General features: G+C 56.7%; 1 protein-coding gene across 3 annotated transcripts; it reads right to left on the bottom strand.

Moving 5' to 3' along the window:
• Positions 1-917: 917 nt before the first annotated feature.
• On the bottom strand, positions 918-12,389 carry PRSS36 (serine protease 36). Of its 3 annotated transcripts, none has more exons than XM_006729893.2 (15): positions 12,353-12,389; positions 12,013-12,048; positions 11,771-11,806; positions 11,385-11,547; positions 10,676-10,956; positions 7,977-8,143; positions 4,494-4,743; positions 4,256-4,385; positions 3,567-3,823; positions 3,314-3,477; positions 2,484-2,721; positions 2,210-2,351; positions 1,673-1,938; positions 1,474-1,595; positions 918-1,283 (listed from the first exon to the last, which is right to left on the bottom strand). In XM_006729893.2, the coding sequence occupies exons 1-15, from the start codon at positions 12,387-12,389 to the stop codon at positions 1,005-1,007; spliced, it is 2,568 nt and encodes an 855-aa protein (XP_006729956.2). In that variant the 3' UTR covers positions 918-1,004. The 3 variants fall into 3 exon arrangements, with proteins under 3 accessions (XP_006729956.2, XP_081675787.1, XP_081675788.1); XM_081819661.1 differs by having other exon boundaries at positions 3,329-3,477; XM_081819662.1 differs by lacking the exon at positions 1,474-1,595 and having other exon boundaries at positions 1,860-1,938.
• Positions 12,390-13,128: the final 739 nt, after the last annotated feature.

Below are 13,128 nucleotides of genomic sequence, written 5' to 3'. Positions count from 1 at the left end.
GGGGGAGTTGGGGGGGGGCGCCTGGGTGGCTCAGCTGGTAAAGCGTTTCAGCTCCGGTCATGATCTCTTGAGTCCCCGGATCAAGGCTCCCTGCTCAGAGGGAAGCCGGCTTCTCCCTACACGCCCCCTCCCCCCGCTCGCTCATTCTCTCTCTTGTGCCCGGGCTCTCAATCTCAAATAAATAAATAAATAAATAAATAAAGTAAAATCGTAAAAAAAAAAGGTGGGTGAGGGAGTGGGATGTACACACAAGGACACATGATGGTGCCCAAACTCTGGGGACACCGGGCAGGCTGTGCAAGTGGGGGACCGTCGAAGGGCATGGACAGTGGGGGTGCACACCCTGGGCCATTCATCAGGGTGTGCACATGAGGGGGCAGCTGTCTGTGGGCAGGGGATATGCTAGGCCCTGGACTCCCAGACTGAGACCCTTCCCCACCCTCACCGGCAATCCTTGCTCTGCGGGTGGGGAGGGGGGGAAGGGCAGTAGGTCTGAGCTAGGGCTGAGGTGTCTAGCAGGTGCTAGAGAGGCCGATTCCGCTGGGGAGGTGACACACGCCCAGCTGCCACCCCACATCCCCCGCCCTGGGGCGGGAATGAGGGATAGCTGCCACGTTATCGGGGACACATTTCCTGGGAGCCCAAGGCCTGACTCACAGAGGCCCGGGAGGGATGGGCCCTATTCCCGGGCTTCCCCCAGTCCCTCAGTCTGCCCCCAGCAACGCCACAAGGCCACGTGCCTGTGTTTACACCTTTATTGTCCGCTGCCCCCAAGGGCTCCCGAGCCCTCAACAGCCGGGCGCTGAGGCCCGATTACCCGAAGGGCCTGCAGCCCAGGTGGGCGGGGCGCTCCGGCGGCTCCGAAGACTCCGGCGGGGGAACAGAGCCGGTTGGGCCACATTCCAGCCACGCTGGGCGGGAAGTGGAGGGCCGGAGGGGGTGGGGGGGTAGGAGAAGGACAGGCCCCCCCCGCCCCCCCCCGCCCCCCCGAGACCCAGGCCCCCTCAGCCCTGGATCAGGGGGGTTAGTAGCAGCAGGAATAGAGCAGCCTGGGGGGAGCCTGGGGCGCTGGCCATGTCGGGGGGGCACAGGTCGCTGCCTTCAGGGGGCCAGTGGGGGTAGCCACTGGGAGGCAGGAAATGGGCCTCCCCCACTGTCTGGGAGATCCAGGCCTCTTCGGGGCCAATGGCAGCAAATAGCTCCCGGCTCCCTCGAACAGCCATGCCCACGAGGACCCAGGAGCCTCGCCTGGTCAGGCACAGGAGCGGAGGTGCCGAGGTCACCTGCATATCAGAGCCAAGCCCCAAAGGGTCTCTCACCCTTCCTCCTGATTCCCTGCCCTGGCCCCTGGTCTCTCTCAGGTCCGGCCAGGAAGCACTGCTTCTTCCCGCTTGGGGCCCAGCACTCAAGAATTCCAACCCTGTTCTCTCTCTAGGGTCCAGCTGCCCAGCACTGCCGCTCCCCTCCCTTTACCTCACATCTGTCCTCCTGACCCTCCGAATACAGAACACAGAGAGTCCCAGGGGGCAGAATGCCCTGATAGAGACAGTGACAGAGTCGTGGCATCAAGATGGAGACAGCTGCGGCCACAGGGACTAGAGAGGAGAGACGGGTTGTCGCAGGGATTCTGGCCTTCAGTCACGTCTCACCCCCCAGGACCCTGGGCTCTCACCTCGGTCCCGGGGGTCCTTCCAGCCCAGCACCCAACAGCTGGCCCCCAGGGGGATACCCCCTGGGTGAAGGCAGATGGGCAAGGCTGATGGGGAGGGTTCCACCCGGGAGCTCAGCTCCAGGAGGGCAAAGGGGGGCCGAAGTCCCAGGTGCCGGGGCAGGCGGATGCTGATGACCGACCGGGATACCTGGTGGCCCTGTGGGAGGGGGCTGGCCCCTGCCCGGCCCAGGTACACTTCAACATAAGGCACTGTTGTAGAGCCTGGCCTGTTGGAACAAAGCCCAGTGTCACCTTCTCCTTCCCCAGTCGCTGTAAGCCCTTTTCCAGTGCAGGGCACAGGGCAGAATGAACTCCATTCATCAGGGGCAAGGTCACTCCACTCATAATTCCTCCTTCCAAATCTCTCTTCTATCTCAAAACGCTTGTCGCCGTTCCCTGTACCGTAAGAGCCCTAAAGGGAGAATATCCCACTATTTGAAGGTCCTTTTGCCCATCTCTCAATTTTTCCTTCTTGTCCAAGAGATGGGTGAGACCCACCTGAGGACACAGTGAGTGGCTGCCAGAACCCAGCCTGGGGACACGAGGATCCCAGTGCAGACTCGATCTCCAGCTACGTGCACCTCTGCCAGCCAGGGCCACAGGACCCCCATCACAGCGGGCTCTGGTCTCAGGCCACAGGCTAGGGAGAGGAGGTGACCGCTTAAGTGGGGGCTCCACAGCTGACCCCTGAAGACCCTACCATGGATCTTAGCCCATGTAGGAGCCTCTAAGTCCCAAAGCCCTAAGGAGACTTTAAGCCCCAAGCCCTCACCACCATGTTCCGTGTGGGGGGGACAAGTGTGTGTCTCGGTCTCCTCCCCCTCAGGGCCCCAGTCCCAGGTCAGCTGGTCTTCGAGGTAGGCTCCCCGAGTCACACGGCTGATCCACGGGCCATGGGTCTGCAGGGGGTGGAAGACTCTGGGACGTAGGCAGCCACTGGAGAGATCGCTGATTCCAGCCAGGAACCAGGTCCCCTCCTCCTGGCACAGAAGACTCCGATGAGAGTAGTTCTGTAGCAAGAGTGTGCGCGCGTGGGTAAGAGGCTCTCAGAGGTCCTGGGGCTTTCCTGTACCCCACTCTCTCTCCGTACTCAGACATAACAAGTCCCACCGCCTCCAAGCCAGGCTCCAGTACTAATCTGTATAAGTCAGCCCTCACTTTAGGATTCTCTTTAAACCTAGGGGTAGCGATGGGGCGCCTGGGTGGCTCAGTCGTTAAGTGTCTGCCTTCGGCTCGGGTCATGGTCCCAAGGTCCTGGGATGGAGCCCCGCATCGCGCTCCCTGCTCATCGGGGAGCCTGCTTCTCCCTCTGTCTCTCCCCCTGCTTGTGTTCCCTCTCTCGCTCTTTCTCTGTCAAACGAATAAATAAAATCTTAAAAAAAAAAACCAAAACAAAACACCTAGGGGTAGCGAGAAGGCCAGACCCAACTCAGGCGCCTCCCCGAAGTCCTCCAGGGCCAGACTCCGCCCCCAGCGCCTTCAGGACCCGCCTTAATCTCCGTCCTGGCCCCAGAGCGCTCGGCCTCCTTCCCAGGCCCTCGCAGACCCTGCCCCCCACCGCCCCCCCATTTCGGTCCCGCAGGCCCCGCCCCCGTTGCTCACCCAGCAGCGGCCCGCCTCCTCCTCCTCCTGGTAGGCGGGGCAGAGCGCGTGCGGCGGGTCTCCCGGCGGCGGCACCGACGCCCCCTGGCGGCCGTACAGGCAGTGACACCACCAGCCGCTCAACAGCTCGGCCTCAAGCTGTGTGTTGGGGCCAGGCGCAGGTTCTGGAAGGGAGAAGGGAGAAGGGAGGGAGCCGGCGCTGCGGCGGAGTCCCGCCCGACTCCGTCCAGCCCCGCGCGGGCCCCCTGCTCACCCCCGCGACCCCAGAGAGCCAGGCGGCAGCGGCTCCTGGGCAGGAAATAGTGTTCTGGGTGAGGTAGGCACACTGGCCGCGGGGCCGTGCTCAGGTTCACCGGCGCTCGCAGCTGCAGCAGCGCCAGGTCCGAGGCGTCGTCCCACGAGGCATTCTCGTGCGGCACGAGGCGCGCCACCAGCTCTGCGCGCGGACGCGAGGGCAGCAGCACGCGCCAGTTGTCCCGGTCGCGGGGCGGGCCGTCTGAGTTGATGGGGCTGCGGGATGGGGGAAACTGGGGACGTGGGCTGGATCCTGCACACTCTGCCCGAAACCACGCACGTCTGGCTTGGACTTTGGACTTCCAGAGAACTGTGCACTCAGCCCGCAGCATCCTCGATCGAACTTATACTGCCCCCTACTCGCCGCCAGTAGACAAGGACCCCGCTTTGCAAGCTGGATCCTACACCTGCCAGTGAGACCCCGCACTCCAGACCGATGTGCCCCTCCACCCCCACTCCTACCCTACACAGGGGATGCGCCTACCTCACCCAGAACACGATTTCCTGCCCAGGAGCCGCTCCACGCCCCCACCCCTCCACCCCTCCTCCTACCCTATACAGGGGAAGGGCAGGGGACAGGTAGATAATGTCTCAGGCCGATGGGGGGGGGAGGGGCAAGAACATGTCTGAGACTGGGTTTTCACTCACTCCAGAAAGCAACTGGCAGGTGCCAAGACCCAGCTTTCAGACACCAGCGCCCCATGGCAGGGTCTGGATCCTGGCACCATCACCTGGGCCTCCCAGGGCCAGGCCCCCGGCCTCGGGGCCTTGCCGCACTCTGAGGGGTGAGAGGCCTGGGTCAGGGGGCCTCCCAGACCCCCAGCAGTTTCCACCCCAACTCAAATCTCCCATGTCCAGCCACCATCTAAGGGTCCTGCTCCCTCACCTGGCAGGGCAATGGTGCAGTTCTCATCCCTGGGCTCCCAGGGATCTGACTGGGGCTCCCAGGACTGGGTGGGAAAGGCAGGCCCAGGCTCTGAGCCTATCACCTGTTCCCGTATCCATGCCTCATAGGGAGCCACTGCAGTGAAGACTCCAGGGCGGTTCCTTCGTCCACAGCCAAAGCCAAAGCTGGTGATTCCCGCCTGGAACCATCGGCCACCTTCCTCACAGACCAGGGGCCCCCCAGAGTCTCCCTGGTGATAGATAATTCAGGGTCAGGGATCAGCCTGGGGACCCACCACCTTATACTGGGTCACCTCACAAAGGTTCTACACCTCTTCTTGTTGCCCAACGTAGAGCCACCTTCTAGAAATCTGCCCTGTCTGAGCCTTGTCCTCTGCATTCCCTACAACTCTAAACAGAAGAAAGCCTTGTAAGGCAGAAAGGCTGATGAGCATTAAAGGCCGTGCTACAGAGACCTGCAGGTCTCATTCAGAGCCAAATGATTCTTGTTCAATAAATGGCTCAAATAAACCCTGTTTTGGGTTTCTAAGTGCACCCAGTTGTTAAAGTAAATCAGAGATGCCAACATTCAGGAGCAAGAGGCTGTTGTTAGAAATAAGCTGTTAGAAAAGCAGCAAGGGGGCGCCTGGGTGGCTCATTGTTTGATCATGATCTTTCATGGTCCTGATCTTGGGGTCATGGGATCAGGCTCTGTGCTCAGCAGGGAGTCTGCTTGTCCTTCTCCCTCTGCTCCTCACCCCGCTTGCACACTCTCTCTCACTATCTATCTCTAAAATAAATAAGATCTTTTTAAAAAATGCAGCAAGAAGGGATAGTTTGAAATCGAGTAAGCAGGAAGAACTACAATGAACAAACACTAAAACAACATTGTTCCTAAGACATCTTCTGTAGTCTCGGTCAGGCATCTCTGTGACCTGAGGAAGTCCCAAGGAGGGCTCAGAATCATTGAGAACTGCGCTGTGCAATATGGTAGATGTATCCACATGTGGCTATTTAAATTTAAATTTAAGCTAAATAAAATTTAAAATTCAATTTTTCAGTCATACTGAAAATATTTCAAATATTCACTAGTCAATGTGGCTAGTGACCACCATACTGGACAGCGCAGATATAGAATATTTTCATCATTGTAAGAAGTTCTAATGGACAGGGCTTGGTTTAGAGGAATTTGAACTGTTTGCAACCCTGTTCAAGAAGGGAACCTCTTGAGGGTCAAGGGCTGGGAGGGACCCTGAAGACTATCTAGCTTGAATCCCCATCACCACCATGCATGCTTGAGCGCCCTCAAAAATGTGTGCCAATGGGGGCGCCTGGGTGGCTCAGTCAGTTAAGCAACTGACTCTTTTTTTTTACAGAATTTTTTTTAAAAAGCTTTATTTATTAAAGGATTTATTTATTTATTTATTTGACAGAGAGAGAGAGATAGCAAGAGCAGGAACACAAGCAGGGGGAGTGGGAGAGGGAGAAGCAGGCTTCCCGCCGAGCAGGGAGCCCGATGTGGGGCTCAATCCCAGGACCCCAGGATTAGGACCTGAGCCGAAGGCAGATGCTTAATTACTGAGCCACCCAGGTGCTCCTATTTATTTATTTATTTATTTTAAGATTTTATTTATTTATTTGAGAGAGAGAGAGAGAGAAAGAGAGCATGAGTGGGATGGAGGGTGGAGCAGAGGGAAGGGAGAAGCAGACTCCCTGCTGAGCAGGGTGCAATGCGGGACTCGATCCCAGGACCCGGAGATCATGACCTGAGCCAAAGGCAGATGTTTAATGGACTGAGCCACCCAGGCTCCCCTATTTATTTGTTTTAGAGAGAGAGAGAGAGCGCAGGGAGGGGCAGAGGGAGAGGGAAAGGGGAAGCGGACTTCTGGCTGAGCAGGGAGCCCAGATGCAGGGTGATCTCCCAAGCAGGAGATCATGACCTGAGCCCAAACCAAGAGTTGGATGCTCAATGCCCCAAAGCAACTGACTCTTGACTTTGGCTCAGGTCATCATCTCAGGATGGTGGGATCAAGTGTAGAGTCTGTTTCTCCCTCTCCCTCCCCCTGCTTGTACTCTCTCTCTCAAATAAATAAATAAATAAATCTTAAAAAGAAATGTGTGCCATTGGAGGGAAGTTTCTGGGGAAAATGTTTAAAATATGCTGTGTGTTGGCTTTCAGCAACGTATCTGGAAACCTCTGTAAAGGATTAATCCTTCTACTTTTTAAAATTTTATTTTAAAGTAATCTCTAGGGGCGCCTGGGTGGCTCAGCCCTTAAGCGTCTGCCTTCGGTTCAGGTCATGATCCCAGGGTCCTGGGATGGAGCCCCGCATCTGGCTCCCTGCTCCGCAGGAAGCCTGCTTCTCCCTCTCCCACTCCCCCCTGCTTGTGTTCCCTCTCTTGCTGTGTTTCTCTCTGTCAAATAAATAAATAAAATCTTTATATATATATTTAAAAAAATAATCTCTACACCCAATGTGGGGCTCGAACTCACAACCCTGAGATCAAAGAGTCCCACGCTCTATGGACTGAGCCAGCCAGGCACCCTGAATTAATTCAATTTTTAAAAAAAATAACTGGGGCGCCTGGGTGGCTCAGTCGTTAAACGTCTGCCTTCGGCTCAGGTCATGATCCCGGGGTCCTGGGATCGAGCCTCGCATCGGGCTCCCTGCTCCGCGGGAGGCCTGCTTCTCCCTCTCCCACTCCCCCTGCTTGTGTTCCCTCTCTCGCTGTGTCTCTCTCTGTCAAATAAATAAAATCTTTAAAAAAAAATAAAAAAAATAACTATTTGCTGAATAGCTACTAAGGAACAGATGCTGTGCTGTAGACTGGGATGTGGGATAATAATAATAATAGCTAATACTTATTTAAGCTCCTATTAAAGATCAGGCACTGTCCTAAGTATTACAAATTCATGTACTCATCATAACCACCCTATGAGGTAAGTAATTCTATCATCTCTGTCTTCCAGATGAGAAAGTCTGGACATGTGGAGGTTAAATAATTCAGCCAAGGTTCCACAGCTCATAAGCGGTGGTGCTGGACTTCTTTTTTTTTTTTTTTAAGATTTTATTTATTTATTTGAGAGAGAGAATGAGATAGAGAGGGCAGGAGAGTGGGGAGGGTCAGGGGGAGAAGCAGACTCCCTGCTGAGCAGGGAGCCCGATGCGGGACTCGATCCCAGGACTCCAGGATCATGACCTGAGCCACCCAGGCGCCCCGGTGGTGCTGGACTTCTAACCAGGCTGACTCACTCTAGAGTCCGACATGTAACCTCTGCATTGGACTGCCATAAGTAACATAAGCCCTCTTGTTGAGCCCCGAGTTCTGTCCATTTATAATCTTCTCATCAGTCCTATCCATCGGCAATCTTGCCCTCTTTTTGCAGATACGAGAGAGATGAGCTTGGTCTATTCCTCTTGTTTCCTATGGGTTACAGGGCTCTGCCTGGCCCTGAGGGGCAGATGCAGCGGCCTCCCCTCACCTGGCAGGTGTCCCTGCGGCCCCCCGGGTAGCCGGCACAGAGCATCCCTGGCAAGAGCTGGAAAGTGAGGTTGAAGGGGCCAGGCCGGGTATAGAGACACTGACAGGCGTCCTCTCCCAGCAGCCTTAGCTCCACTTCTTGTAGCACCCATGGGAGAGGCAGGTGCTCTGCGGGCAGAATGGGAGAGCAAATGTTCTGAGGCAAGTATGAAGTCCCCTGGTCCCCAGCTCAGCGTTGTGCCCTCCAGGCACCTCCTGAACATCTCTGCTTAGATGTCCCATGGCACCCGAGCCTGCTACATCCCAAACCAGTCATTATCACCTCCTGCTCCTCTCTGTTCTTCCCACATCCTCCGCTCAGGAATGGCCCCATAAGCACCTAGTGAGAGCTTCCACGGATGGTTGTGCAGTGGAGAAAGGTATCCAGACGACAAATAATGCATGTGGGGGCTAAAGTCACTCAGCTCTATGCCCCCATAGGGGTTGTGTAGTCTTGAGAGGGCACCCTTTTCAACAAAGATGCCATATAGACTAGCGTGGTCCCATACCAAGTTGCCAAGCATGGAGTCTGGGTGTCAGCTTTGACCTCTGTCTCAGCTTCCCCTCCCCAGTCAGTTCCCAAGTCCTGAAAACCTCTCATGTGTGACCTCTTGGATTTTCACCGCAACTGCCCTAGTTCAGGAGGCACAATTTGGGGCCTGGATGATTGGCCCAGGCTCCTCACTGGTCCATCCCCCAACCCACCCTTCACTTGTTGCTGACAGAGGCATGTTCTTTTTTTTCTTTTTTTTAATTATTATTATTATTTTTTTAATTTGAATAGGTTCCACGGCCATTGTGGAGCCCAACGCGGGGCTTAAACCCACGACCCTGAGATCAAGACCTGAGCTGAGATCAAGAGTTGGATGCTTAACTGACTGAGCCACCCAGGGACCTCATGACAGAGGATTGTTTTCAAAGCTCAGCTCTGATCTTACCAAGAACAATCAATGGATCCCACTGTCTACATCTGAGGCCTCAGCCCTTTCCTGAGGTGACCCTGCCTTTGATGGAAACCAAGTCTCAGAGTCCAGGAACGGGTGGGGGAGAGTTGTGGATAGAGCTCCTTCCCTTCCCAGGATCCTGAGAGGTCAGGTGACGGTGAGGCTCTACTTGAGGGTCATCCGGGGGGGTTGGGGATTGTCCTAGGGACCCTGGGACCTGGTGGGGTACTCTGGCCCTTGGTTTGACCTTAAGGCTTTCATGGTCCAGCCCTAGCAGCTTTTGCGGCCTCTGTTACCTAGGCTCCTTCTACTCCAGCCTGGCAACCTGGCCCTTCTCCATCTAATATGTCTCATCTGGGTCCCCAGAGTGGCCTCCATCTCCCCCCACCTTTCTGTAATGCTAACTTATGTCCTCTTTACAAAACCTCCCCAGAAATCTCCTGTTCTGGGTGCCCTTTGTCAGGATGGTCTGGGCCCATCCACACAGACTTTCTAGGTGCTCAGAATGACCCTTTCTTGTCATCTCCTGCCCTGATGAGGCCCCTCCAAGCATAGGCCGTGGCATCTCCTCCTCAAGCACCCTTGCCAAAGCCCTGGGCACTACACAGGTCTGATCATGGCACATGCAGAATAAATGTGGGGGCCTCGCTAACATGGAAAGGTAGCGCTGGATAATGGGGATGATGGGGAATGGGAAAGTGGTCTACTTCCCCCCACACCTTCTAACATAGTGTTTGTTTATCGACTGAATTTATAGCTTGTCTACCTATTAGAACTTAAGTTCTGAGAAGGCAGGGAGTTTTGCTTGTTATGTTCACTGGCATAACTCTAAGTCAGTGCCTGGCACAAGAAGGTGCTCAAGAAATATCTGTTGAGGGTGGGGGGATGGGTTAGCCCGGTGATGGGTATTAAAGAGGGCACATTCTGCATGGAGCACTGGGTGTTATGCGCAAACAATGAGTCATGGAACACTACATCAAAAACTACCGATGTACTGTATGATGATTAACATAACATTAAAAAAAAAGAGAAATATCTGTTGAATGAATGAAAGATGAACTGAATGAATGAGGGTGAGTTGGGAGAAGACAGGAGGTGGGTAAGTAGAAGATGAGTGAGGGGAGGGGAGGATGGGAGGAAGAGGAACAGGGGAAAGGAGGGCAGAAGCTGACATTTGCTGAATGCTTACAATATTCCAGGTGCCGGGCTTTAGTGCACGACTACCTAGGGCAAAAATACCTAAAGCGCACTCGCGACTGCTCTTTTAGGCACCGTGCTACAGACTTTACATGGATTTTCTCATTTAATCCACCCAACAACCTCAATTTTCAGAGGACGAAATGGATTGGGGGAAGTGCTCTGTCTGAAATAGCAGAGCTAGGATGGGAACCCTAGTCGGATCCTAAATCCAGGAAAGAAAAAAACTGGAAGGGAAGGTGAGGAGGGAATCGGGGTGGATGAGTCAGTAGTCTTAGTGTGCGAGCCCTTGGGGAGGAGGAGAGACGGAGATGGGCAGAGCACTTAGCCACCGCCTGGCAGAAATCGGCCCTCCAGGCCCCCGCCCAAGGCCCCGCCCCGTGGGGCCCACCTCCCGAGCACCCGCCCCAAGGGCCCGCCTAGCCCGGGCCCGGCTTTTAGGCCTCCCCCTGAGGACCGCTCCACCTCTCCGGTAACCCACCTCCCGGGAGCCCCCCGCCCCGCCCCGCCCCTCACTCACCCGCTTCCTGGATGTCCCCCCAGCCGGTGGCCCAGCAGGCCGCGCCGTGGGCGAAGCGGTGCGAGGCGCGCGGCAGGCAGACCGGCCGCACCGCGGGGCCCAGCTGGGCGGGCGAGCCCAGGCGCAGCAGGGCCAGGTCGGCGCCCAGTTCCACGCTGCTGTAGTTGTCCGGCACCAGAATGGCGGCCACTGAGCGGACGTGCGCGCCGTCCAGGGGCCCGTCCTGGGAGTGCACGCCCAGCAGTACCGACCACTCGGTCGCAGGCTCCAGGGTCCCGTTCCTGCGCCGACGCCCAGGCGGGAGGGGGTTAGGTGGACCCTAAGATGGGGGCAGACTGTCGTGGGGGTGGGGGGCTCAGAGGCCCGGGAGAAGGTGGGATCAGCGGGAACCCAGGAGGGGCGGAGACGGATTCGGATTTGGGGCTGGGGCGATCCAGGTTGAGCTAGGTTCCCAAAAGGGGGAGGAGTGGATCCGATTTAGAGGTGGTTGATAGGGGACGTTGGACAGACGGAATTCAGATTCGGGTATTTGGTGGAGCGGTGGGGCGAGTCTGCAGGCGGCGTCAACCACATTCGGAACCAGGATACCCCCGCAGCGGGGCGGGGAGACGGGCGCAGCTCGGTTCCAAGTTAGCGGTTGAATACACCGGGTTAAGCGGCGGGGCAGGCTTGGCTTTTGGAGAGGGGTCGGACGTGGGCGGATACTCACGTCACGAAACAGTGAGCAGCCGAGAGCACCCAGGAAGGGGCGACGAGGGAGCCCCCGCAGATGTGGCCCCCACTCTGCTGCAGGCTCACCTGCCACGGCCAGCTGCCTGGCTGCGCGTCTGAGCCTCCCACGATTCGGGCAGAGGGCTCAGGGCGACCGCAGTCTGCGATGGGGTACCATGGAGGTCATAGCCTGCCTGGTCCCTGACGCCAGAGGCCCGGGCAACTCAAGACAAAGCCCCAGTTTCCCACCCGACTTCCGTTTGCCCCTCTGAACAAAGAACAAAGAGGACCTAGGCACTGCTAATTTTCCCGTGACTTTCACCTCCCTCCTCGCCTAGCCACACTTAACTTTCTGTAAGATGAGGAACCCCCGCTCTGCCTTACCTAGATCTTCAGGTTCTTCCTGCGTGGGACTGAGAGCTGGGAGTTGGAGGGTAAAGAGAGGAAGGTACTGGTGACTTCCAGCCCCTGACACTGCCCAGCCCCCATCTTCCTGTTCTCCATCCTCTACCCCCTACCTTTCCCTTCCCCAGTTCCCTGCTCTTTCGGCCCCCTGCCAACACCCATGCTACCCCTCCTGTCTTTTCTGCCTCCCACGTGGCCTTCCCCGAGTCCAGCTGCCTTACCTGAGTCCTGGAAAGCTCCTGGGATGGGGCTGATGGCTGGAGAGAGGGAAGCAGGAAGAGGCTGGAGACTACACTTTGATATGCCCTCCCCGACTCCCCCTTCCCGCCCCCCCCCCAAGCTTTACAGCTACTCCATCTCCCCAGGACACCTGGGCCCCTTTCCCCTCTCATACACTATTCTCTCCCTTCTGACACCTCACTCCCTCCTTTTTCTGACGTTCTCCTGCCCTTCCTCCTCTGACACCCCACTACCCACACAGAACCCAGGAGTCCTGCTTTCCGGCTCCCCAGATACTAGGACCCAGGCCCCTTGCAGCCATCTTCTGACCCCTGAAGTTACCGAGGATCACAAGCGGAAGGAGCAGGTGCTGGGACATGGCCCATTTGAGTCAGCTGGAGGCACGGAGATGAGTGAAGGTCTGCTCCCAGCCACAGCTCTGTCACTGCCTAGGCAGCCTGTGACACCTGATGGTCCCAGGAGCAGCCCCACCCTCCCTGGCCGGAGCCCATCTCTGGCAATCTGAGAGGATCTGGGGCTGGAAGGGGGAAGTAGGGAGCCTAAAGGCCCCACCCAGAGCCCTGTGAGCATCTCACATCTCTGGAGTCCCAAGGTGGGGGTGGGAGGCAGATGTCCTAGCTCCAGGACACTGTTGGACGGGGGCGCGGAGGAGTGGAGAACCCTGTGGGCAAAGGTGCAAGGAGAGGACAGCCAGGTGCTGGGAGGCGGATGTACTGGGTCCTTGGTGAGGCAAGGATGTAGGTGAGCCCAGGCCCTTGGGACAGAGGAGGTGGCCCCTCAGTGGCGTGACTCACCTGAGACCTCACCTCTGATCGGGGTGTGGCTTACCCCAGTGGCTTGGCCTTTTCTTCTCACACAGCTCTGGTTACTGGAGTTGCTGGCCAGGTCTGGGAAGGGAGCTCTAGGGAATTCAATCCCATCCCAACAAAAGGATCGCAGATTCCGTCCGGTTGGACAGGGCCAAGGATTCTGGGAGGGGGCTGGGCAGGCTGGCAAAGCCAAAAAGGACACCACCCCTCTTTTTTTTTTTTTTAAGATTTTATTTATTTATTTGAGACAGAGAGAATGAGAGACAGAGAGCATGAGAGGGAGGAGGG

The sequence above is a fragment of the Leptonychotes weddellii genome, chromosome 5 (assembly GCF_054177405.1).
Source record: "Leptonychotes weddellii isolate Sample4059 chromosome 5, ASM5417740v2, whole genome shotgun sequence".
Classification (NCBI taxonomy): domain Eukaryota; kingdom Metazoa; phylum Chordata; class Mammalia; order Carnivora; family Phocidae; genus Leptonychotes; species Leptonychotes weddellii.
This window is presented reverse-complemented; position numbering and strand designations above follow the sequence as displayed.